This window comes from Mercurialis annua, linkage group LG3 (genome assembly GCF_937616625.2).
Source record: "Mercurialis annua linkage group LG3, ddMerAnnu1.2, whole genome shotgun sequence".
Taxonomy (NCBI): Eukaryota; Viridiplantae; Streptophyta; class Magnoliopsida; order Malpighiales; family Euphorbiaceae; genus Mercurialis; species Mercurialis annua.
In genome coordinates, this window is record NC_065572.1 from 75,266,311 (window position 1) to 75,293,061 (window position 26,751).

Here is a 26,751-nt window from a genome sequence, read left to right on the forward strand (position 1 = left end):
TCAAATATGAGAGGTGTAATAGTAATTTGTTAATTAATTTTCGATTTCAGCAAATTACGCTATAGCTCTAGCACGGCGTTGATGCATGTCATGACCATTCACCACCAACAAATTTGAAGGCGATTAAACTCAGCATTTACTTAGGCCCAGCAGCTGTACATAAGGAATCTTTTTTATCCAACTCCTATCCTTCACCAAGCTTAAGACACTACTGAATGAATCCCTCTCATTAATTGGCTCACAACCGCTCTCATGAATTTCATTAATGCATTCCCAACCAACTTCTTCTATAAGTTCCCCTTTTCAAACTCAACTTCACAAAAACTTAACACTCAAAAATGGCAGACAACGGCACTACTAAGCTGATTAACATCGCAGGCAAGACCCTCGTCAAGCCGAACAAAAAACTCGGAGAAAGAAAAGAATGTCAGCTGGTCACCTTTGATCTTCCATATCTGGCATTTTACTACAACCAGAAGCTGTTACTGTACAAAGGGAGTGGCGAACATGAGTTCGATGAGATGGTTGCGAAGCTTAAAGATGGGCTGGGAGTTGTTCTGCAGGATTTTCATCAGCTGGCTGGGAAGCTTGGGAAGGATGAGGATGGGGTTTTTAGAGTTGAGTATGATGATGATATGGACGGTGTGGAGGTGATTGAAGCTGTGGCTGATGGGATCAGTGTGGATGATCTGACTGGTGAGGAAGGGACTAGCTCTTTCAAGGATTTGATCCCTTATAATGGGGTGTTGAACTTGGAAGGTCTTCATAAGCCTTTGTTGGCTGTGCAGGTGATTTTTTTGCTTCTGTTTTTACCATTTTTAGGGCATGCATACATATGTTTCTTCAGGTATATTTAAGAGCTTTCAATATTGATTTAGATGCTAAAATTCTGGTGAATGTTCACTATTATTACTACATAAATAAGTCGAGCAGAAATCATATAATGTTAAATTTGATCTCGAGTTCAAGATCAAATGTTTAGGTACAAACTCGAACTAAAATTGCATTCAAACTGCTTCATCACGTAGCTCAACTAGTAAAAGTACAATAATTATTAAAAAATTATCATTTTTATGTTTTTTTAAATGCCATAAAAATACAATTCAACCAGTTTTAAATACAAACAACTAAATTTAAAAGTATGAGATGCTAATATGATAAAATAAATAGATATTGTTTGTGTGAGTAAAAGACTCTTTTAGGTGAGCATTTATATTTAATACACGAACCTAACTCAATTTTAAAAAAATTAATCTCAAAATTTATCGAGTCAATTTGAGTAATTTGAGAGTATTCCAATTCGTGTTACATCTCTAAGTATATGAAAGAACATGGATAGCTTATAGAGATTTCATATTTTCTTGCAACTGGCAAAGCAAGACATTATTTTCTATTTTCTAGTATATGTGTGATGCACATTGATTGTGATATGCATACATTTAAAATAGACAAGACTTATCGAACAATAAATTTGTTTCTCTACCAGGATCATGATAAATTTAAGATCTTAAATAGGACTACCATCTTGCAACTACCTTCTGGCTGGCAATTTAATTTTAATGCCTACATTTTGCAATCTGACATTTAAGTTTTACATTTTTCTGATTAAATTTTTTAATTGAAAAGTGTGAATAAAAAATTAAGCCTTTTTATGGCTTGATTGGAAAACTTTTGCCAATTTGTCCCCACTATTTACAATTGCATCCAAATGACTTTAGTGATTAAATTAGCATGTACTATGTGGTCCAACTCAATTTGATTGCCCTAGTGATTAGATATTATTTCCTCTAATGCATATCTAAGTGAAATTGGTAGTCTTGATCATAATTTGAAAAAACACAAATTCAAGTTATTTTTGGCCAAACTAGCTCTACTAATGCCCATTTATTTGAAAGTTGCAATTTGATCATTTCTTTTAATATTTTATTATAATTAATAAAAAATTATAAGATACTTTTAAAAAAAAATTATCCTTTATAATTAATATATTTTGAAACTTTTATTTTATTTATTAATGGAATTACTTTAACCTATAGTATGTCATCATTCAAGTCCAATAACCACTATCCTGGTCTTTCCCGCAGCTAACCAAGCTCAAAGACGGACTCTCGATGGGGTGCGCGTTCAATCACGCGATCTTAGACGGTACTTCCACGTGGCATTTCATGAGCTCATGGGCTGAGATTTGCAGGGGCTCCAGTTCAATCTCCGTTCCGCCATTCCTCGAGCGCACCAAAGCGCGTGACACGCGTGTCAAGCTAGATCTCACTCTACCACCGGACCCACTCAGTGCAACATCCAACGGCGATGCTCATCCGGTCCCACAACTTAGAGAAAAAGTCTTTAAATTCTCTGAATCCGCCATCGCTCAGATCAAGTCAAAAGTCAACGCCAATCCTCCATCGGACGGTTCAAAGCCCTTCTCAACTTTTCAGTCACTAGCAGTTCATATCTGGCGCCATGTAACCCATGCACGTGAACTCAAACCTGAAGACTTCACGGTTTTCACGGTCTTCGCCGACTGCCGGAAAAGAGTGGACCCACCAATGCCTGAAAGCTACTTCGGAAACCTAATTCAGGCCATATTCACGGCGACAGCTGCCGGGTTACTTACAGCAAACCCACCGGAATTCGGGGCGGCTGTAATACAAAAGGCAATAGAAGCACATAATGCTAAAGCCATTGATGAACGTAACAAAGAATGGGAAAGTGCACCAAAGATATTTCAGTTCAAGGACGCCGGAGTGAACTGTGTGGCGGTGGGTAGCTCGCCGAGATTTCCGGTTTATTCGGTGGATTTCGGGTGGGGGAAACCGGAGAGTGTGAGGAGTGGATGCAATAATAGATTTGATGGGATGGTGTATCTGTATCAAGGGAAAGGCGGTGGTAAGGGCATTGATGTTGAAATAAGTTTGGAAGGTGGTGTTATGGAGAAGTTGGAGAAGGATAAGGAGTTTCTTTTGGAGAATTAGAGTAAGAAATTTACATTTTAGTACTGGATTTGGGAGCTATTGAAGGAGTTTGTGGTTTTATTTGTTGAGTTTTTTTTTATTATTTGAGTTTGTTTGCTGCTTTTGTTGATGGTTAGTCTCCAACTAGTTCGATTCTGTTTCATTAATATGAAATTAGATATTTTAATAACTACATTACTGATTTTATCATTTATTTTTGAGAAAAGGATCATTTATGTACTTACGGTTTGCCTCCAGAATCAAGTAAGCCATCAACGTCCGAATAGTTAAAATATACCATCAACGTCCAGAAAGATTAAAATATGCTCAACGTCTTAAAAAATGAACAATCAGACCCCCAATTTTGACGCATAAATAAAACATTGGGGTCTGGTTGTCAATATCGAGGACCTGTTTATTCATTTTTAAGATGTTCATGGTATATTTGAACCTTTTCTGACGTTGAGGTTTTACTTGATCCTACATTCAAATCTTAGAGGTATAAATAATCCTTTTTCCTTTATTTTTTTTTCATTTTGTAAATGACTTTAATTAATAATAAATGATAAAATAAGGAAAAATATATTGTTGATATCCACATATATGATAAAATTAATAAATGCATTAAATAAACAAAAAATAATAGATTAGTTTGGCAATTTTACGTTTTGAGTTAATTTTATTCGGATGCAATTAAAAAGATGAAAATTTAATAAATTTAATAAATTAGATTTTTATATTTTTTATTTTTGTTGGATATAATTGATATAAATTTTAAAAATTGTCTGACCAAATTGTTAAAATTTATTCATGGTACTTGACAAATTATAATGTACTATATTTTAAAATATACGGATTCAATTTATATAAAATTAACTTTGTCGATATTTTTTTTATCTTATTAAGCATGTAAAAGATACTTATTTTTAATCAAAGAGAATCACTCCCACAAATTTCATCTTTTATATATTATTCATAATTTTCCAAGTATGTATGATCAATAATAATAATAATTCAAGTATGCAGGTGAGACCATATATCCTTCATATTAAGTGATGATTAGAAATTTAACGGTCTCATCAAACGCCTCTATATGGATTTTTAGTAGAAAATAATTGATACTATTTGTTTAAAGTGTAACTCTCAATCAACCATCTAAACAAGATGTCTCCTTTTAAACAAAACTTTATTAATTAGTTGCCACCAATTTCAAGCTTGAGGCCTCTCCTAGGTGCTTAACTTTTCTCATGTCTTTCTTTGGAGGATTGAGTTCAGTACTTATATGATTGTAAAGCACCTATTACATATAACATTAAAAAAAGAAGGCCAAATGTTGTAAAAAGGCCAAACCTTTCACAAAAGTTTCACAAAAGTCCCCACCTTTCAATTTTGTCGATTTTGGCCAAAAACTGATTATTTAGTTTCACAAAAGTCCCAACCTTTTAATTTTGTCGATTTTGGCCAAAAATGGATTATTTGGTTTCACAAAAGTCCTGATCTTTCAATATTTAGCATGGCACATAAGCATCACATAGGCGCCACATAGGCAAATTGAAATCAATCTGAGAGTTGGCCACAATTGAAACCAAATAATTTATTTTTGGCCAAAATTGACAAAATTGAAAGGTCAGACCTTTTGTGAAACTTTTATGAAAGGTTTGGCCTTTTTAAGACATTTGGCCAAAAAAGAATGATGCTTTCGCTGAAAGGGTGTCAAACTGGTTGAGATGTTCGGGTGCGATCGCTGATTCTTTTACTTTAATTTTAAAAAAAAAAACATATTACATTAAAATGTATAAGCTATAAAAGAGAAGAGGGTCTTAAAAATTTGTGCAAACCAACTCATATAAAAATTCACGAACTAGCACCTAGTTAAAATAGATTTTAAACTATCTTTTTGAGTTATATATAGTTTTGATTGAAAATAAAGAAGTCCATCAAGAAAAAATAAAACCATGTAGTTTTGATAAGAAAAAAAACAAAGAATCAACTCAGTTTTTGAATTTATGTTTTGAAATTAAAGAAATCATTTTTAATATTTTTACCAATTTAATCTTCAAATTTTTATTTTGGGATTAAATAAGTTATTTTTAATTTTTTAGTCAATTAGATTCCATATTTTTTTTATTTTGGGTCAAATAACTCCTAGTTTATATACCTCAAATATGTGACTTATTTAGCCCCATAAACGAGTTTAAAAATCTAATTGAATAAAATAATCTATTTGATTTCGAAATACAAATTTAAGAATATAATGGATTAAAAACAGTTAAAAATGACCTACTTGATTAAGAAATACAAGTTGAAGGACTGGATTGACCCTTTATTCTAAGAAAAAAAGAGTTTAATTTGAATCCCTAAAATGATATACCTGTAGCCAAATACTCCTACTATTTCTCTCTAAACCTCTAACCTAGACATTATGTCGGTTGCTGTCGCCTGAGCTAGCTCGATAAAGAGTTCTACCGTCGCTTCTTCCTTCTCCGCTGCACTTCCGTCGCCACTTCTCTTCTCAGGTAAACATTTTAATTTCGGTTGTTTTTCCATGACAGTGATGTAATGGTTTTACCAGTTGGTATAAAATGGACACGTATGACTAAAATGTCTAAATTGGACATCTAAGAAGTTTAAATCCTCTCTTAATATGATCTCTATTAGTGTACGCTGTTTCTGGTTGATGTGATTATTGGATAATCGTTGGTTGGATTTATCGGCTGTAGTTTGACATTTGTTTAATTGGATAATTAATATGTGCTTGAAAAAATTCAGTATTTGGTATTGTTTTTGTAGTTTTTTCAGCTTGTGCTTGTTTCTTTCCATTCGTGTTTCTTTAGTTGTTAAATGAGTTGAGCTCGTGTTCTTTTGTTTGTTTATGATTCGGTTGAAATTGGAACACTTGAAGAAAGTAATTGAAGTTCTAGTTGAATCTTGAGATTTTATGCTTTAAAAGCAATATGAAATTCATTATTTTCGTGTATGTTGTTTCAGGAAATTTTTGTCGAGTTCAAATTATTACTTGTAGGAACAATGCTTATTGTGGAATGTAATTTTTGAGGACTTTTTGTGTGAAATGGATTCACCTGATCGTAATCGGAGTTATGTGAAACGAGATAATGAGGATAGTTCAGATGTGAGGGGGGATAGGATAAGAGATGATGATGAATGGGAGAGTACTGAAAAGAGGAAGCACCGGTCAGGAAGGTCTAGGAAGCTTAGCAATGGAGAAGATGCTGATGCAATAGATGGCAGTGGAAGAAGAAGAAGTTCTGGCGGGGATAGGAGTGATAGTCGTAAGAGGTCAGGTGGTGGCTCGAGTAGGGTTGGTAGTGATGATGATGATTATGAAACAAGGAAAGATCTGCGCTCAAAACAATTGAAGAGAAAACAAGAGGAAAGTAGCTTGGAAAAGTTGAGCAGTTGGTACCAGGATGGAGACCTAGAGACCAAGCAGGGTGGTGAGAAGTCCGGATGTAAAGGACATAGTCGTCCCGATGAGAGCGAGAGAAGGAAAATAACATCAAAGATAGCAGAACACGAGGGTTCCAGTATTGGAAGTAAAAACAAAGAAGAAAGATTCCATGATGGGGAACAAGAAAAAGCACAAGATAGGGAATCTAAGCATTCAGACAGGAGAGAGAGCAGCCGTGAGAAGGTTCATGGTTCCACAGAGTCGGGAAGAATTTCCAGGAGGAGGTGGGATGACTCAGATGCTGGCAAGAGATCTGAAGAAGTTCATCATGAAAAGGCTGATCTAAGAAGCGGAAAGGGTTCTGATTCCAGGCATGAGAGTTTGAAAGAGAAAAGTGTTTCTGCTAGAAATGAACCTAATGATAGTAAAACCAAGGGCTTAGATCCATCGAATGAGACGGGTGTTAAATCGAACAACAAAGAAGATAGAAGAGGTGATGGTGAGAGGAACAAGAGCAAAAACAGATCAGAAGTTGCAGAGGAAGAAGATAAGAGCCCTGCCACTCGTGAAGACAGATCAACCCGTGAGAAAAATGAGAAGGCTAAACAACAGAGGACTCCCATCAGTAGGGATGCTGGTGAAGTGCGTGAAAGATCTTCAATTGCAGATGAAGATGGAAATACTGGGGGAAGGGATAAAAGTGCCAAAGAAGTTGGCCGCTCTAATAGGTCCAAGACCCCAGAAAAGAGTGTAAGGCGACACCCAGAATCACAACACTCTGAACTGGAGTATGAAAGAAGCTCAGACAACAGGAGGAAGGACTTCGAAAAGGATGGCCATAAGGATGATAGAACGAAGGGCAGGGATGATTTTTGGGGCGACAGGAGTAGAGATCGGGAAAGTTCTAAAGATAGCTGGAAAAGAAGACAATCTACTAGCAATGATAGAGAAGCAAAAGATGGAGACGTTGCTTATGATCGCGGCAGAGATTGGGAGCCTAGACATGCTCGTGAGAGGAATGACAATGAAAGGCCACATGGACGAACCAGGGGTGAAGCTGTTAAAACATCATCAAATTTTGGAATTTCAAATGAGAATTATGACGTTATAGAGATACAAACCAAGCCTCTTGATTTTGGTCGACCTGAGTCTGCATCCAACTTTGCCAGGAGAAGTGAGCATGGTCAGCAATCTGATGGTAAATCAGGGTCAAATGCTGAAGAGTGGGCTCATATGCGAGATGAAAGGGTAAGGCGACTTGATATACAGGGTTCTAGTGAGGATACAAAGGAAAGATTTAATGATGATAGCGTGTCATGGAGGGATGAAATGGACTACCAGGCAGGAAAAGGAAGAGGACAGAGAGGGGCCATGTCGGGTCGTGGTGCCGGTGGACAAAGCTCCAGTGGTGGGTCACAGACACCTTACGGTAATCAGGATTCAGGATCTTTTTCCAGAAATTCTCAACAAGGAGTAAAAGGGAGTAGGATTGGAAGGGGAGGAAGGGGTAGGCCTGCTGGCAGAGACAACCAACAGGTCCCATTACCCTTAATGGGTTCACCTTTTGGGCCTATCGGAATTCCACCACCTGGTCCAATGCAGCCACTTGGCCCCAGTATGTCACCAGCTCCAGGCCCTCTAATGACACCAGGTGTCATTTTTCCGCCATTTTCTTCACCAGTGATTTGGCCTGGTGCTCGAGGTGTGGAGATGAACATGCTAGGGATGCCACCGGCTCTATCTCCTGTTCCTCCCGGACCATCAGCCCCAAGATTTCCTCCTAGCATGGGGAATCCCTCAAATCCGGCTATGTTTTTTAATCAGGCAGGTTCTGGAAGGGGAATGCCTCCAAATATGTCTGGTCCTAGTTTTAATCCTGCAGGACTAGTAGGAAGAGGAACAACTTCTGATAAGACTTCAGGGGGCTGGATTCCTCCTAGAAATAGTGGACCTCCTGGTAAAGCACCTTCAAGAGGAGAGCAGAATGATTATTCGCAAAATTTTGTAGATACTGGTATGCGGCCCCAGAATTTTATCAGGGAGCTGGAGCTTACAAATGTTGTAGAGGACTACCCCAAGCTTAGGGAGCTTATACAGAAAAAGGATGAGATTGTGACTAAATCTGCCTCTGCTCCTATGTACTTGAAAGGCGACTTGCGTGAGTTTGAGTTGTCGCCTGAGCTCCTTGGAACCAAGTTTGATGTGATTCTGGTGGACCCTCCTTGGGAGGAATATGTTCACCGAGCTCCTGGTGTTGCTGACCACATGGAGTATTGGACATTTGAAGAAATACTAAATCTTAAGATTGAGGTAACTAGATGTTTTTACGTACAGTTGCCTTTCAGTAGAATTTGAGTAACTGCACTTTTTCAATTCTTGTGATTTTAACCTGCTGTCAAGTAATTTTGCTCTGTTGGAGTAAGTTGATAATCTGAATCATTTAGCATCAGAATCTTGACTCGTAAAACGGGTCATACTTTTATATAGATGGACTAGGAGCTTTATATTATAATTTGTCCAGTAGATAAATAAATATCTTCATTAGCATTTTGTCTTTTACTATACAGGCTATAGCAGATACACCTTCATTTATCTTTCTCTGGGTAGGTGATGGTGTGGGACTTGAGCAGGGTCGCCAATGTTTAAAGAAGGTACTTAGTAGCCAAGGCCTTGTAATTAAAATGGTCATGCTGTCATATTGTACCTTCTCTCTTTGGTCATCTGGTAATGTTGTTTATGATCCATCTGGGCATTTTTTTGCTTTTTACTCTTTATGTATTAGTGGGGATTCCGGAGATGCGAGGATATTTGTTGGGTGAAAACCAATAAAAGTAATGCAACTCCAGGGCTGCGGCATGATTCTCATACTCTTTTTCAACATTCAAAGGTCAGTAATTCAATGTGCTTCTACGTGATAATACTCATGTTCCCCTTTCTTTTTGCCTTCTCCTGGATTGCGATTTCATTGCTAGTGTATTTACTTTTTATTCTAAACTTTCATTGCATTGAAGGAACACTGCTTGATGGGTATAAAAGGAACAGTTCGCCGGAGCACTGATGGTCACATTATACATGCTAATATTGATACTGACGTGATTATTGCCGAAGAACCTCCTTATGGTTAGTGCTTTTACAAAATTGAAATTATTGGTGGGGTTAATCCATTTAACATTTGTTTGCTCATCTTTCATACATAAAGATATAGATCTATTCAATTGTGCATCTCTTTAAGTTTCACTTTTATTTTCCGTTCTCTTATCATGATTTAACAATGAAAAGATCTATTCTACGCAAGCCTTTGCTCTTCTTCTTTCATTGTATGTGCCTGGTTTCCTCATGTGTTTTGGAGTTGTCCTTGAAATGTGAATTCTGTAAACCCAGTGTACATTGTCATCATACGAAACCAATCACATTTACTATTTTCTATTGCTTTCAGATCAAATGAGCATTTTGTAAAGGGGTATATTTATGCCAATGAAATTGCAGGTTCAACTCAAAAGCCTGAAGATATGTATCGGATAATTGAGCATTTCTCCCTTGGTCGTAGAAGGCTTGAGCTTTTTGGTGAAGACCATAATATTCGAGCCGGTTGGTTGACAGTTGGTAAAGAACTTTCCTCTTCAAATTTCAATGCTGAGGTACATATCTGCCAGAAAATTTAAATAATTTAGGCTCCCATTGCTTAGGTTATATAATTCAATGCTAACGTTTTCTCAGTGACTTTGTAAAACTGATATTATCTTGTATTTTTACTTTATTTCAATGATTGCTTGTAATCATTTATTTAGCCTGCAAAATTAACATGAGGTTGGTAAATATCAGGCATATGTTAAAGGTTTTGCTGACAAGGACGGAAAAGTTTGGCAAGGAGGCGGCGGCCGAAATCCCCCGCCCGAGGCACCTCATCTCGTCATTACAACCCCAGAAATAGAGGCTCTACGGCCAAAATCACCGATGAAGAACCAACAGCAGCAACAGTCAGCATCCATCTCTCTAACAACAGCCTCTTCTTCCAACAGAAGGACTGCTGGAAATTCTCCTCAGAATCCAAACACTATGAGTGTAGCTTTAAACCAAGAGGCTTCCAGCTCGAACCCTTCGACTCCTGCTCCTTGGGCTCCGCCAATGGAGGGTATAAGAGGACGAGAAGGTGGAAATATGCCGGCAGAGGACAAAGTTTTTGATATGTATGGGTATGGCGGACCGGCTAATGGCGACTATTTAGATTTTGAGTCACATAGGGCCATGAATTTGTTGTAGCAAACAACCGTATCATATAATCTTATTGTTCCATTACCTGTTTTAGTTTTTCCTTCGATTAGTATTTGAATGGAAATAAAATGTCGTTTCTATCTCTCTCAAATCCCTTAACTGGCGAGTCTGTTCTTCAGAATTATAATTTAAGGCCTCAAAGCTATATAAATTTAATTATTGTCGTTGATTATCTTGAATGTCTCGCTATGTAAATCAATTTTAAATTCAAACCAAAAATTTTAGCTGCAAAGTTGCAGTTGATTATGAATAAATATTTATTTACTCACAATTGTCTAGGAGATTGTGACACAAACTTCAGAGTCATAATCTTCACTTGAAGAGATCTCTGTTCCATTAACCCTACAAAATATAATATGAAATCCAATCCGTTTCTGAAATTAAGCATTTCTTACTACTACCAGCATTGACATTGTACAAAATCATATATTACAATCCAAGAAACCGAATCTTCTGAAATTCGGACGAATAAGAAGATAATATTAATAATAAAAAGAATATTTAGCTACTCTGCGCTTCTCTCTTCTCATTTACGAGGTTTATGTCGCCACCGACTCATTTCAGAGATTGAAGCGGTTTCTGATAGTACTAGAAACAAAGGTCTTATACTTCATTTTCCGGTTTTTGTGGCGGTGGCGTAGCACCAGCAGTTTCTTTAATAGGAACTGAAATCAATTCATTTGTCAGTTAGAAGATGCAGAGACAGTTGGGTTGGGGTAACAGACACGAACTCGTTGAAGAATGGCTAACCTTGAGGCTCAGTTTGCGATTCCAACTGGCTTTCGACTGCAGGAGGCGCCGGGTCTTGCTGTTGCAAAGCAGATGCTTTTAATCGCTCTTCTCTGATTTTCAAGAACTCCTCGTTTGTATATGCTTTAGTTTCAGATGGAGCACCGTCTGCAATTTTCGAACAGTTAATACATTACTAAGGGCCTATACACAAATATGCAACAGTTCTTAATTATTGCTAAATGGAGCTCTTATATCAACAGGTGCTAGAAGATCTACAAAAGTATATCTCGGAGACCACCAAACCTTTAACATTGTGCCTCCGGAAACTTAAATAAAACGTCGATGAACACAAACAAAGCATAAAACGGCGTGTTAAAATAACATTGTTTGTTACGAGTAATTGACATTTCATTTTAGGATCACATATTTGAAATTTGATCACTCACTTGGCTCAGCTTCAGCAAAAGAATTTTCATCGCTGGCAACTGGTGGAGGGGTTGAGACAGGGTTCGGTCTATATCTGGTTTGTGTTTGACTTGGAATGTCATCAAGACCAATCTCTCGTTCAAGAGTTGACTTGAATTCCCTCGAGACATCCTACATTTTAAAGCGTGCACTGATTCCCTTTATAGAATTAAAACAGAAAAGTGTTCCACCATTTATAAATAGTTACAAGTAGCAGTAGAAACAATGACATTAAAGTAAAATTTCTTTAGAAGTATACCTGGAGTTCCCTAATGGTGGGTTGAAATGCACGTAGAGTTTTCCCTAGATTACGAGCAACCTGCAATTAAATGACTCAATAGATATATCAACCAGAGCACATAATACAGAAAAACAATATCAATTGCTAAATTTTCATGTTGCACGAAATATAAACACTGAAGCATAAACGCTGCAATGGACAATAAAACAACATTTTTAATAAGAATAAGCTACAATTACAAATAGTAATCAAACTTCTAAATAGAAATATAGCAATCGATAAGTTTACGACTTTACGTACAACATAGCCTAAATATTAATAGGCACCATAAAGAGACTAAGTGGTTGGTGGCTTCTACTGCTAATTTTTTCAACTTTGCACCTTAAGCCAACTATAAGCTACAACAGCACGGACACTTCATTCAATCAACGTTTCCCCTTTCTAAAACGTGTCGGACACTTGGCATTTCGGACACGAAACTTCATTTTTTTACATTGAAAACCTTAAAATTACAACGTTCCGCGGTGCACGGACACTTCCTTCAATAGTGTTCAAGTTGTCACTGAATCCTAAGGTCTATTTTTAATCATTTTTCAAAAGATTTGTCAATTTCTTACATAATTCTCATTAAACAAAAACATAAATCATTCAAAGACAAAGAATAACAAACCTCAGCAAGACCTTTGGGACCAAAAACAAGCAAAGCCACAACTCCAATAACTAAAGCCTCAGGAGCTCCAACACCAAACAAAGATGCACGAATCCCACTTCCCTTCCTCTCTGCAACACCACATTTCAATCATTACAACAAAAATTACAAATAAAATACTTAAAATACATGCCCTTAATTAAGTAAAAAGAAACTACCTTTATTAACAAATTTTGGCATGACTGAAATACCCAGTTGCTTTAAACCACTCCACTGAGAAAAAGAGGCATTACCCAGGTGTGGAATCCAAATTGAGGGGCTTAATTTTGGGTTTTTATGATGAGAAATAGAACAAGATGATGATGGTTGATAGAGAGCAGCTGTTCTTGAGGTTTTAGAAGTGTAACAGAACGATGTGGGAGTTGAAATTAGTGATGCCATGTGCATAGGATCATACATCAATGGAGTTGTTTGAGATTGTTGTGGTGGGTTTGAGCTTGAGCTTGAGTTTGAGTTTGAGTTTCAGACATGTGTTGCAAATTTTATCTTGAAATGTTTCTATCTTTAGATGAAGCTTTCTTTTGTTTTTGTGTTGCTCTTGGGCTGGAATTTGAAATCACAAGCACTAATGGTCTCTATAGCCCAACATTATTTAGGGCCCAAATGACCAAAATGTCCAGCTTTGGGCCTAAAAGCCCAAAATATTAAAACCAAAATTCATATGATAATTGTATGAAATATTGAATTCGACAATTTTTTTTTGTTATAAGTAGGGAGGGAGAGCGCTTGTGGGAGAATTTTAACTCACGATTTACAGTTTACTGTTCAACACTTATACCATTCTTAATTCTTACATTTTGAAATACAACTAAATTAGTTTACTAGTGTTAAAGAAGTTACCCTAAGTTACAGAAAATCTAAGATATCATATTCCAACTATAATTGAAAGAAGAAGAAAACAAATTAATCCATTTTACACAACATATTTGAAATATTTAAGCTAGTTTTTTTTCAATATAATAAGAAAATAAATCCACACTTTTTATAGGCAAAAGAAGCCATAAAATGATAATTTTTTATATATTCTAAATAATAAGAATTTAGACTTCACCACTAATGACAAACAACAATGACACTTGCATATATTGTCAAATTAAGGAGGCCAAAAATAAGATTTTACCCTAAAAATAATTAAAGATCATTAGTCACATACATACTTAAAAACATGTGGTGTGTTGGTTTGGCTTTTGGTATTGTAGGGCCATACATCACACCAAGCCAACCCATTAGAGCCTCATCATCCCCTCTTTATTACTGGACCCAACAAACAATATCAAAATATTTCAATCTTTTTTGTTTCTTTTTCAATCATTTCAGACTTTTCCATTATTTATTTCACAATTTAAAAGCTACAACTGTTCCATTAATTACATACTAATAATTACTGATTGCTACTTAATTAGTAGTGCAACATCCACTTAAGAGTAATCAAAATATCATATCCACTGATTTAACTAATGGTTTCGGTCGGTTCGATTTGGTAAAAAACATAGATTAGGTTGGCTTTTTAACGGAACGAACTCAATTAATGACTCATTTAGTTCGAATCTGTTTTGATTTTAGTTTCTCGTTCGAGACAGTTTCAGCTAGAATTTTAAATTCGGCCTAATCAATTTTAGACATTCGATTAATTGATTAATTTAATTTTAAAACTTTAACTGAACCGGCCGAATGTTCGATCCTACTTCAACCTCTTGATTTAGATTAGCAAGTCATCATAAACAGTAAAAAGGGGGCAGTTTTACAGAAAGAAAGACATAAAGGGTTAAAAAGTAAAGAATAACTTAAAAAGAGGTTAAAAAGGGGCCTTTTAAAGAAAGTGATGCAGCCGTGCAAGTTATTGTTAATATTTTATGAAAAAAAGAGTCGCTATCTTATCCTACACACGAGGGTTGTGCACGAAAACCCATCATACTAGTGGCTATGCACACGTGCACACTGTCAAATATTTGTAAAATAAGGTCGCCTTGTCCTAAAGTAACAATCATAGATTAAAATGGCTAATTACAATTAAGGAAAACATAAAGCTAGCTAAAACTAAAATGTTTAGGAGGCTAATTTTTCAATTGTCTATATTATCCATGAGTATTGTAAAGTAGAAGGTACAAATGAGCCGAGTGAGCCCCTATTATATTTATGTGAAATTTGAATTCATATTATGTTATATAAGTTCCAATTTTATCTCGGATTCAATAGAGTAAAATATTTATATATCACATTTTAAAAAGATTACTATAAAATATAAAGATTCAATCGATTCAGATGTCATATATAAAATTTTGAAGGTATAAAAATAAATTTTTGTTTCGTGTATGTTGATAATTTACTTAAATTTGTGCGCCTCGTAAATTTTATTATCTCATATTTGAACTCGAATTGAAATTAAGTTTGAATAGTTCGTGTTTAAAACCAAAGTGATCTTTTTAAAATTAATTACATATATTTTTAAATTAATTTCAAATAACTCCCAAGCAGCCTTTATATCCTAATTGCAAGATTTTTCATATGTATGTGAAAGTGGTTTCAAGTGATCGGTGGGGTTGTTTTTAGAAATATTTATAATTAATATTAGCATTTTATATTTTATATAGTTGGATTGTATATAGAGAAAATACTATAATATAAAAGAAAAAATATCAATTGGCTGGAAAATTGGGGCTACTGGTCCCCAAACCAAGAATGGGCTTTACCAACCTACAACCCTATAATAATTATTCTTTTCTGTATTATTAGCAATCTTTTTCAAAGGCAAAATATAAAAAAAAGCACTGTTGTATTTTAAATTATTAAATTTGCATCTTGGAGCTATAAATTAATTGTAATTAATATAGTAATGAGTATGATCAATATGTTAATATCATGATTTATTTCTTCGTGTTGTATTGTATAATTTGCATATTAATATGTCAAGTTTATCAAAGCATTAGCATAATGCATATTTTGGTTCCTAGACTTATTTTGTTTTTGATACTAGATACATGCACTTTATAATATTGAGTCCTTACACTTTAAATCTTGTAAACATTGAGTCCCTCTATCACATAGAGTGTTAACAATGTAAATTTAATTTAATTCTTCAATTTTTTATTTTCATATAAGTACAATCTTATTCTTTACTTTAGGCACTTAGATCATAACATTTCAGTATATCCATAATATTTATTGTTTTAAAAAATTTAATCCATAATATTTATTAGTTTAAAAATCAAGAGAACATTTATTGTTATTTTTTAACTTTAACTTCTATAGAATTCTAAAAAAAACTTTAACTTCTATTAATAAGATTAATAAAAATAACATTAGTATTAATATGAATAATTTAATAAAAATACATATAAATAAAGATAAATTTATTATATTTTAATCTATATGAAATAGCCCAAAATGAGAATATTATAAACCAATGGTACCATTATTTAATTGTTTAAAACAATTTGGTTTAAATTATAAAAAAAGGCTAAATAACTAATGAATATATAAAGATCATTATAGATTTACTGTCAACAAAAATAAAAATACACGGATTAAAGTTTAATAAACTTAAAGTATGAATATAAAAAAAATATCCGACATGAGCTAATATCAATAAAAATAAAAGGATAGATACTCAATATTGATAAAGAAAAATATAAGGATTCAAATGAAAAGATAAACAAGTAAAAGGACTCAAACATACTTTTTACCAAAAGAATTAAAGAGAAACAATATAAGGGTCAAATATCCTACGCGTGAAAGACAGGAATACCACATGCAGGCCACGTGACCAAACCCATATTTGAGCTGCCGTTTCGGAGTTTATAATCAAGGATAATATACAAGTTGATGAGTCAACTAAATGGACGGCCACGATTGGTTAGATGAGAAACGAGAATTAATTTAATAGGCGTATGGGAGCACCACATGGGAAGAGGTGGTGGGGTAGCACCCACACAAATGAGGTCACGAGAGTCACGCTCTTATTTTATTTAAATTAAATGAAAAAAGTTCAAATTCAATGTATAGAAAGCTACTTCATAACTCACAATTACTCTATGCCACCTTCTTGTTTTTTTCTGCCATAATTCTCCTCACTATTTTAATATTTTCTTTTGTTTTTAAGGGTATATTGGTCATTCCACTATGCCACTAATTGCCATGCATTATCTATTTATTCGTGGACCTTAATTTGCTCAAAAATATTATTTTGACCTTAATCAACTTATTAGTACACTTCTTCACCTTACACCATTGTTTTTAATATACTAAACAAGTCCCTCAACTTGTTAGTACATATTCAATTATTCACCCATTGATTTCCTAGTCTAATTGATTTTGTTTTTTTTTTCTTTCATATAAGTATATTATTAAAATAAATCAAATCAGCTCATTAACCGACTCCATATTGTTTAAATCTATAAAATTTATATTCTGAAAAAAATCTATAAATTTATTTCAACATTTTCTTTTTTATTTTTATTTAGAAAACTAGTCTAATTCATAATGTAATAAATTACATAGTTAAATAATATGAATGATAATTGAATTAATTTTTGTCTGATTTTTAATAGTAGTCTTTTTTCTACTAGTAGTAAAAAAAATCAAAATCCTTAACAAAAAGTAATTATGTAAGAAGTTAAAAAGTATACTACAACACAAAAATAATTAGGAAAAGCGAACATAATTTATCAATCATGATTAACAAAAAAATAATAATTACAAACTTTATTCCAAAATCCATAAAATTAAAAATATAAAAAACGGTGGGGCCACTCATACATAGTTAAGTGATGACTTGTCAATAATAATTAAGTACCAAAATGGATTAAAACTGGAAGATGAAGACCGGAGCAGAAGTAACGGAAACTGAAAGTTAGAGATAGAAAGAGAAACAAAAAAGTTTGTCCGTTTGATCTTCTTCTTCACGATCTTCATTTATTTATTAATTCATTACTACTGCTTATACTTTTATTTTGATCGGAGATAAATAATTTTAGAAGAAATTTGGTTGATTATGTTAACGAGATTCTGTAGTTTGACGGCGTATAATCGAGTAAAAAGATGAGAAGTGCTAGTAATAATAATAGTAGCAGCGTCGATACTATTAACGCCGCTGCTACTGCCATCGTCTCCGCCGAGGCACGTGTTCAGCCTAGCAGTTCCGTTCAGGTAATAATATCTCACCGCTTTGTTTGTTATTTGAGATTTGATTTTGTTTTCTGTTTGGGAAGTGAGAAAATGCGAGAAAGTTGGAATGAAAAGAGAAACTGAATCTGGGTTTCTGTTTTTTTTTTTTGATTGAAAAGTTTATTTTTTTTACTTTTTTCATGCCTAAAGTTGTGTTCTTTTTCTATTCTTTTTTAAAAGTAATCACTTTCAGTTCGGGTTTGGTAGCTGAGAATTGAAAAGTTAGATCTTGATTTAGGTCTCTACTTTTAAGTTCTTGGCAAATTTTAGAGATAAATTTTGAATCTTTTTTTGTTATTTTATCTAAAATTTGATTCTTGAGAGTTATAGCTTGGAACCCTTAACATAGGAGAAATGGAAAAGGTGGCAATTTTTCTGATGTAATTAGTGTATTTGGGATCCTTTTTGATGATATGCAAATTTGAAGAACTTGTAAAACTTTATTTGTTAGCTATTTGGCTGAGATTGAGTGTGAAACAGCAAATTTAATAATTTGACTTTAGATAGCTAGTGAAACAAAAGGCAAAATTCAGCACAGAAATGTAGTCTGGGAGCTGCAAACAGTTCTTATTTGGAGTTCTTTCATGAATTGTTCCGTGTTGTCTGTGTGTGTATTTATGTGCATTTGTGGATAGAAGATTCACTTGATTCTTTGATGATAGATAGAAAATGTGCTTCTGATTTAACTTGATTAAATCAGAGGAAAAATTAGGTGTAGTTTTTTTGGATTTAGCTGTTTCGCAGTCTTACTCTGTCTTATCTCAATGCAGAAAAGAAGATGGGGAGGGTGCTGGAGTAATTACTGGTGTTTCGGTTCCCAGAAAAGTAGCAAGCGAATTGGTCATGCTGTTCTAGTTCCCGAACCTCGAGTACAAGGAGCTGTAGTCCCTTCTGCGGAAAATCAATCACATTCAACTGCCGTTGCAGTTCCTTTTATTGCTCCTCCTTCTTCTCCTGCTTCATTCCTCCAATCTGATCCTCCTTCTGCCACCCATTCACCTGCCGGCTTGCTTTCCCTTTCTGTTAGTGCATACTCACCAGGCGGACCTAACTCTATTTTCGCCATTGGGCCTTATGCGCACGAAACCCAGCTAGTCACTCCACCTGTGTTTTCTGCTTTCACCACTCAACCATCTACTGCTCCTTTCACTCCACCTCCTGAATCTGTTCAGCTGACTACGCCTTCTTCACCTGAAGTGCCATTTGCTCAGCTCCTCACGTCTTCTTTGGAGCGAGCTCGGAGAAATAATGGCACCAATCAAAAGTTTTCGTTATCCCACTATGAATTTCAGTCTTATCCTCTATATCCGGGAAGCCCAGGTGGTCAACTCATTTCTCCAGGTTCAGCAATGTCATATTCAGGCACCACTTCTCCTTTCCCTGACAGACTCCCCATTCTTGAGTTTCGGATGGGAGAAGCTCCCAAGCTCTTGGGCTTTGAATACTTTACAACTCGTAAATGGGGCTCAAGGCTGGGTTCTGGAACTGTAACTCCGGATGGTGTGGGGCTAGGTTCAAGACTGGCTTCTGGAACCGTAACTCCAGATGGTCTGGGGTTGGGTTCAAGGCTGGCTTCTGGAACCGTGACTCCAGATGGTGTGGGACTTGGTTCAAGGCTCGGCTCTGGAACTGTCACTCCAGATGGTGTGGGGCTTGGTTCAAGGCTCGCCTCTGGAACTGTCACTCCAGATGGTGTGGGGCTTGGTTCAAGGCTCGCCTCTGGAACTGTCACCCCGGATGGTGTTGGTCTTGGTTCAAGGATCAGCTCTGGAACTGTCACTCCGCATGGTGTAGGGCTGCAGTCAAGACAGCGTTCCGGATCTTTGACACCTGATGGTGTGGGACCTATTGGTTTGTTTCTGGAAAACCAGATTTCTGAAATTGCATCAGTTTCCAACAAAGAAAATGGATCTAAAACTGACGAAACTATAGTTGATCATAGAGTGTCATTTGAGCTGAGTGGCGAAGAGGTTGCACGATGTCTTGAAAACAAGTCCATGTCAACATGTAGAACTTTCTTCGAATATTCTCATGACAGTATAGAAGAAGAAAAAATAAAAAGTGAGAAGATGCCACCAGTGAGTGATGAAAATTTGCCTAGTGGGGAAACTTCCAGTGGAACAACAGCTGATCAGAAAACTTCAGGAGAAACAGAGGAGGAACACTATTACAGAAAACATCGTTCTGTTACTCTCGGCTCAATCAAAGAGTTCAACTTCGATAATTCAAAAGATATTCCCGATAAGCCCCCCATCAGTTCCGAGTGGTGGGCAAATGAAGCAATTGCTCAGGAATCTAGGCCTTCCAACAACTGGAGTTTCTTCCCATTATTACAACCAGAAGTTAGCTGACGCAGAATTAGGCGGAATGCCCGGTTTACATTATATGTAAGATCAACCGGTTTTTTGCTTCACTGGATGCCTAATCTATCAGATGTAAGTCTGATCTGAAGGCAAAAGTGTATTGGAGATACATTTCAGCCTGCGGTCACTTGACGACGAAGAATGGAGTGTTCTGTGACCCTAATTAGAAATGCCGAGGAAATATAGTTTGTAGGGGTGGTTTAGGGTGAGAATTGATACAGTATTCTTTTCATTTATTTTTTTGGATGTTATACAAAAATAGGATTTGCATATAGCTGTTCTGTTCTTGATTGTTTTTCCATTTCTTGTGTAAAAAGTAAATCGTTTGCATTATAAAGCAGCTGCAGCTTAATGTTGATCTGCATGGTAGTGTTATAGATTCAATTTTGTAATCAGACTTTGCAGTTCTGATGTTTATTTGTATCTTCTTCTCTATTAATGACTACATTAACTAGGTGCTGTAAATGAACTGAGTTGCTTCGTTCGGTTCAATAAGAGTCTTTTGTTCGTATTTTAAACAAACTGAGCTCGACCTTGATTTTTTTATGTAAACGAGCCAGACATGAATAGCATACCGTTTCTGTTTGGCTCGTTTATGTTCATGAATAGCTCGTAGATGAGTTGTTTTATTTGTTTGTGAACGAGCTCGTATATAAGCCCGATAAAAAACTCGTGAACTTGCTCGTATTTGAGTTTGAAAAAGAGTTCGCAAGCTGGCTTATATTGAAGGTTGGTTAAGAGTTTGTGAACTAGCTTGTAGTTAAATTAAATATAAAATATTTTTTTTAATTAAAACTACATAGTTTTAAACAAAATTATGTAAGCTCGATAAAAAATTCGTGAACTTGCTCGTATTTGAGTTTGATAAAGAGTTCGCAAACCGTCTTATATTGAAGCTTGGTTAAGAGTTTGTGAACTAGCTCGTAGTCAAATTAAATATAATTTTTTTTATTAAAACTACATATTTACATAATTTTAAACAAAATTATGTAATTTTGATTATAAAAAAAAGCTTGTGTTCGTTGTTTCGCGGTTTGTCTCTGTGCTTGAGTTGTTTGTTTAACTACCAAACGAAGTTTGCTAAGAGCTCATTAGAATACGAACAAACACGAGCTGAACACAAAACAAATATGAACACTATAAATTTTAATGAACCGAATATGAACATTATAAATTTTAATGAACCGAATATGAACACCTCGTCCAAAACTCGAATGAATATGAACCAAATATGAACACTTCTTCGTTCATGTGAACGGAACATAAAAACTTCAAAGTTCGGCTCGGAACAGTTTATTTACAGCCCTAACAGTACCGTAATCCACCAAACTTTTTATTAGAAATTACATTTTGAAGAGCTTTCATGTTTCTTGTTGTCGGTAATATTTTATTAAGATTCAAACTGGCAATCACGTAAAAGGTTTAACTAATTAAGATTCGTTTTCTCTTCACATCAATAATCATCACACATTAATTAACACTATAATGTCAAGATCAACCAACGTAATTCATATTATTTTACTTAATTAAACTCAGAAATTGACATATTTCCATCTCCATACATAGAAATCAAAATGAATCAAAACTCTTACAAAATTAGCACAAGAATGACATTCCACCATCTTTACTTATAAACCAACACTCAAATTCCAACAAAATTCGACAATAAATACTGATATCAACATTTTAGAGTTCAAAACTATAGTAAATTTGCTCAGAGGATATATTACATTACTGAAAGAAAAGGATGAAAATATAGCTGTTTATAAGCTGCTGAGCAATTTTTTTATAATTCGGCAAGTGGGAGCGCCTGTGGAAGTGATGAACCCTCGATTTTAGCAGATTACTGCCAAAAAGCTCATACCATTTGAGCTATAGTTCGTAATTATTAGGTGAAATTTTAATTGCTTGCTTTCTTTAAATTTATATTTTACTGTTAAATTTTGTATCTTTATAGTGTTCTCTTGTTGATTTTGGAAGAAAAATGAATGGTGGGATGTATTTCAATTGCATCCAGGATATTTAGATAATGACTTAGATTGAATTTACATCAAAGTTTAGTTTCTTATATGTATGGATAATCATTGGTAAATTTGGATTCTTTACTTCTTGCTAATAAACATAGTATCAGACAAAATAAATTTTGAAGCATGTGAAGTGATCTGTCTATCTGAAAAATGGTCTCCTCTGCCACTTTACAGACAAATGGTAAACTGGTACGGATATTATATCTCCCCACTTATCAAATTCAGTCATGATTAGTCGATCTAGTTTATTCTTCTCCAATTGCTTCATTTTGGATTCAGTAATCATCAAAAGTTATTGGATAGAATCTAAAAAGGTTCCATTTTTTCTTTTGGCTTTTTTCTATTTTAATAGTCAATAGTTTAATACTTCGTTTCTTTAGCTTAATACTCTATTTCTGTGGTCTATCACATTGAAATTTTATGTTTGTTTCATGTTCTTGTTATAGAGATTGACAAAAGAGAATGGCCATTTAAATTTTGGATTTATCTAGATATATATAATCTATAATGGTGTGTTCTTGAACCTTTTCTTTATTTGGAATCTGATTTTCCAGTTTGCATGAGATGCAACTGAAATTTTCAAGTGGAAAGCCATTCAATTAGCACTGGTTTAAACTATAGATTCAGAATTTTCAAAATGGACTTCTTGTTTTGACTGATGTCCTAGGTAGCACGGACACGGATACGAGGAAACGGGACACGGCGAAACAGTGTTATTTTAAGGTTTTTTATGTGAAAATGAAGTTTCCGAAACGTCAAGTGTCCGAAACGTTTCCGAAACGGGACACGTTGATTGAATGAAGTGTCCGTGCTACCTGTTGTATGGTTGATGTATCTTCAGACTCTTTTCAGTTTCATAACATAAAAGTTTTATATGCAATAATTTCAGGACCGAATTCTGTAGTTTTAGAAGACTGAACGAAAGAACAAAAATGGCATTGGCCGCAACGCCAAAAGTAATTCTAGGTTCTATTGCCTTTGGAATTTTCTGGATATTGGCAGTTTTTCCCTCTGTTCCTTTTCTACCAGTTGGAAGAACTGCAGGTTCTCTCTTAGGAGCTATGCTTATGGTTATTTTCCGAGTAATAACCCCGGATCAAGCATATGCTGCAATTGATCTTCCAATTCTTGGCCTTCTGTTTGGAACAATGGTTGTGAGTGTTTATCTTGAAAGAGCAGATATGTTCAAATACTTAGGTAAATTGCTGTCATGGAAAAGCAAGGGACCTAAGGATTTAGTTTGTCGAATTTGTTTGATTTCTGCGATTTCTAGTGCTTTTTTCACTAATGACACCTCTTGTGTTGTTTTGACTGAGTTTATATTGAAAATAGCCCGGCAACATAATCTGCCTCCTCATCCGTTCTTACTAGCACTTGCCTCAAGTGCAAATATCGGGTCATCTGCTACTCCCATTGGTAACCCTCAAAACTTGGTTATAGCTGTTCAGAGTAAGATTTCTTTCGGGAGATTCCTATTCGGAATTCTCCCTGCAATGCTTGTCGGAGTTGTTGTGAATATTATAATTATATTGTGTATGTACTGGAGATTGTTGTCTTCTACTCCGAAGGATGAAGAAGATGCTAGTGTAGAAGTTGTTGCAGATGCAGATGTAAGTTGTCATAGATTTTCGCCTGCTACTATGTCACATTCTGCATATTTGGATTCTCCTGTGAACATACAAAGCTCCCCTACTATTAATGGTCTCACTAACCATGCTGATACACTAAGAAACCGAATAAGTTCGGCTGATAGTGAAATCCACAATGTCTCTAGCAGTAATTTTGAGTCTGCAAGGGATTCAAATGCATCAAAAGAGGTAACAACTGATGGATTATCTCCAAAAAGGGACGGCATTGCTCCTTCAAAGAAGATAGCTTCTACGGATTCGTTGAGAGACGCGTACACTGAAGAATTTCCAGGAGAAAAGGAAGAAATTTCTGTGAAATGGAAAAGGATTTTGTGGAAGTCATGTGTTTACATTGTTACCGTCGGCATGCTGGTTGCTTTGCTTATGGGTCTGAACATGTCATGGACTGCAATTACTGCTGCACTGATTCTTGTTGTTCTTGATTTCAAGGATGCTAGGCCATGTCTTGAGAAGGTGAAATCTTTTGTTTTGTTTTGTTTTAAGTATTGATGAAATGTTAGTTGCAAACTATGTTGCACGGAACTTATCAAATCTTACATTTCACCGTTTTAGTTTTCATTTCTAGAAACGTTTTCTGAATCTCCTAAACTCTCTATATGAATAACATATTCATATAAAACATATGCTGTTTCTCATTTCGGCGTTTCCCATTTGAACATTTCCATTTCCGTGCTAGATAGGTATAAAATATGATGCAGAACTCGATTGCTGGGTGAAAAGTGAAAATAATCTGAGTTTATGCATTTCTTGTCTAAGCAGGTTTCATATTCGCTTTTAATATTCTTCTGTGGAATGTTCATCACGGTTGATGGATTCAATAAAACTGGAATTCCAAGTGCTCTGTGGGATTTTATGGAGCCTTATGCAAAGATGGACAGTGCAGCTGGTATAGCAGTTCTTGCTGCAGTCATACTAGTCCTCTCAAACTTGGCCTCAAATGTACCAACCGGTATGTTTAACTCTCTGCATCTATGTTTTCTACCAAATATCTGAATCTAACTACTAAATTTGCAACCAACTTTCAGTTCTGTTGCTCGGAGGTCGGATAGCAGCGTCAGCCGCTGCGATTTCGGCAGCTGATGAGAAAAAGGCATGGCTAGTGTTAGCTTGGGTAAGTACTGTAGCTGGCAATTTTTCACTACTCGGATCAGCTGCAAATTTGATAGTGTGCGAACAGGCTCGACGTGCTCCGCAGTTTGGGTATAACTTAACATTTTGGAAGCATCTTAAATTTGGTGTTCCCTCTACTCTTTTAGTCACTGCTGTTGGTTTGATACTTATAAGATGAGATGATACCAATTCATGTGCTCCAGTATATAATCGTTCATAATCATGCATATTTTTTAATTTATTGCTGTCAATTTTGCATGTTCATGAACATTTTATTTGATTCTGTGTTGTGTAAAGCAATCATATTTTTTGTTAACGAATATGATTCAAGAGAGCATATAATGAGCATTTAGCAGCATAAACAACCTAAGTGTCAATTCTAAATTATTTATATAGACTACAGATAATCAAGTCCAACCGAGTTCCAGTATAATTTATTCTATTGAATTCGAGTCCGAACTTCTAAAATGAAACTTGATCAAATTCGAGTCGAGGTGTGAACTTTCATGAAAGTCGAGTCGAGTCGGATCTTGATTTTATTTCGACTCGATTATACGGTAGTTTATATTGAATATTTGACTATAATTGAAATGTACTTACCGAAATTAAACTACATCCTATGAAAAATTATAAGTTGAATTAGTAAATGAAAGGTCAAAAATTGATTATTTTCGAGTAATTAAACCAATAAAAATAATATAAGACGCATATCTCCATTTTAAATAAAATACTTACCTAGAGGTCCAGCTTTTCAATATAACTTCTCCAACTATGCTGTAAAATAATCAGTTGATTCCGATACAATGTGAATTGGATCGGCCTTGAAACCGAAGTCCATAAATGCACATGCTCTGAAAATTCTCACTTCCAGCAAGGGACTCAACATGAAATTCCAACTATTTAGGATGGTGGATTTTTATTTTTTAACTACAAGAAGTATCAACAGCCAAAACCTAAAAACCTCTCTTTTCTTTCTAAACAGACCCTAGCCGTCTAGAGTTTTCTTTTTATTTCTTCCCCGGCTGCCATCAATGGTTTAATTTTCTTTATTGACGGTAGCCATCCTTTTACTTATGTTATTTTAATTTCATAGAATATAATAAATAGCGACTCTTTTTCATTTTTTTTCTTGATGGATTAAAATCTATTAACGAAGCACAATTCATTCACCAAGAAGTGAAGATAGATTGAAGATCTTTCAACAACAAAATAGAATCGTTTATTAGGTATATTAGTTTTATTTATTTTTTATTATTTATCTTTTTTTTAATGTTTTATGTTGTCCTTTCTTTATGAAAGGTTTGTTGTCCTTTCTCTCTCTTTTTTTATGAAGGAGTTTGTCGTCTCTTTTTTATGAAGGAGTTGTCAAGTGGTGATTGAATGGAATGCTATGGGTTTGTGGGTGATTGGAGAAGTTTGATCAAAGAGTGATCGAAGACTGCACTTATTTAACGAAACAATTAATAATTTATTTTTATTTTAGTAAGTAAGATCTGCGAATCAGGCAGCATGTTGTCAGTTCCATGTCAGGTCATCGGATTTAGTTTTCGAATTATTCCGAATTTCTTACAAATGTAACTGTTTCATATTCGATTTAATGAGATTTGATGATTTCAAAATAAAAAAAAGGATAGTGGATTTTTTTAAAAAGATTTCTGTA

At 35.0% G+C, this 26,751-nt stretch overlaps 5 protein-coding genes across 7 annotated transcripts; 4 read left to right on the forward strand and 1 right to left on the reverse strand.

Moving 5' to 3' along the window:
* Positions 1 to 230: 230 nt before the first annotated feature.
* On the forward strand, positions 231 to 3,144 carry LOC126674066 (BAHD acyltransferase DCR). The gene is made up of 2 exons (XM_050368436.2): positions 231 to 788; positions 2,085 to 3,144. The coding sequence occupies exons 1-2, from the start codon at positions 339 to 341 to the stop codon at positions 2,970 to 2,972; spliced, it is 1,338 nt and encodes a 445-aa protein (XP_050224393.1). The 5' UTR covers positions 231 to 338; the 3' UTR covers positions 2,973 to 3,144.
* Positions 3,145 to 5,315: 2,171 nt separating this feature from the next.
* LOC126675197 (N6-adenosine-methyltransferase non-catalytic subunit MTB) lies at positions 5,316 to 10,716 on the forward strand. Its single transcript, XM_050369804.1, has 7 exons — positions 5,316 to 5,467; positions 5,940 to 8,670; positions 8,928 to 9,011; positions 9,143 to 9,247; positions 9,372 to 9,480; positions 9,847 to 9,998; positions 10,183 to 10,716. The coding sequence occupies exons 2-7, from the start codon at positions 6,022 to 6,024 to the stop codon at positions 10,618 to 10,620; spliced, it is 3,537 nt and encodes a 1,178-aa protein (XP_050225761.1). The 5' UTR covers positions 5,316 to 5,467; positions 5,940 to 6,021; the 3' UTR covers positions 10,621 to 10,716.
* A 199-nt stretch (positions 10,717 to 10,915) lies between these two features.
* On the reverse strand, positions 10,916 to 13,269 carry LOC126675198 (sec-independent protein translocase protein TATB, chloroplastic). The gene is made up of 6 exons (XM_050369806.2): positions 12,938 to 13,269; positions 12,741 to 12,850; positions 12,089 to 12,148; positions 11,811 to 11,961; positions 11,383 to 11,529; positions 10,916 to 11,297 (listed from the first exon to the last, which is right to left on the reverse strand). The coding sequence occupies exons 1-6, from the start codon at positions 13,176 to 13,178 to the stop codon at positions 11,236 to 11,238; spliced, it is 771 nt and encodes a 256-aa protein (XP_050225763.1). The 5' UTR covers positions 13,179 to 13,269; the 3' UTR covers positions 10,916 to 11,235.
* Positions 13,270 to 17,573: 4,304 nt separating this feature from the next.
* On the forward strand, positions 17,574 to 20,770 carry LOC126673745 (uncharacterized). Its single transcript, XM_050367997.2, has 2 exons — positions 17,574 to 17,924; positions 18,713 to 20,770. Exons 1-2 carry the CDS (start codon positions 17,817 to 17,819, stop codon positions 20,291 to 20,293), a joined length of 1,689 nt encoding a protein of 562 aa, XP_050223954.1. The 5' UTR covers positions 17,574 to 17,816; the 3' UTR covers positions 20,294 to 20,770.
* A 1,063-nt stretch (positions 20,771 to 21,833) lies between these two features.
* Positions 21,834 to 25,328, forward strand: LOC126674555 (silicon efflux transporter LSI3). Of its 3 annotated transcripts, none has more exons than XM_050369025.2 (4): positions 21,834 to 22,197; positions 23,222 to 24,434; positions 24,741 to 24,930; positions 25,007 to 25,328. In XM_050369025.2, the coding sequence occupies exons 2-4, from the start codon at positions 23,265 to 23,267 to the stop codon at positions 25,267 to 25,269; spliced, it is 1,623 nt and encodes a 540-aa protein (XP_050224982.1). In that variant the 5' UTR covers positions 21,834 to 22,197; positions 23,222 to 23,264; the 3' UTR covers positions 25,270 to 25,328. The 3 variants fall into 3 exon arrangements, with proteins under 3 accessions (XP_050224982.1, XP_050224981.1, XP_050224980.1); XM_050369024.1 differs by lacking the exon at positions 21,834 to 22,197 and adding an exon at positions 22,204 to 22,646; XM_050369023.1 differs by lacking the exon at positions 21,834 to 22,197 and adding an exon at positions 22,204 to 22,521.
* Positions 25,329 to 26,751: the final 1,423 nt, after the last annotated feature.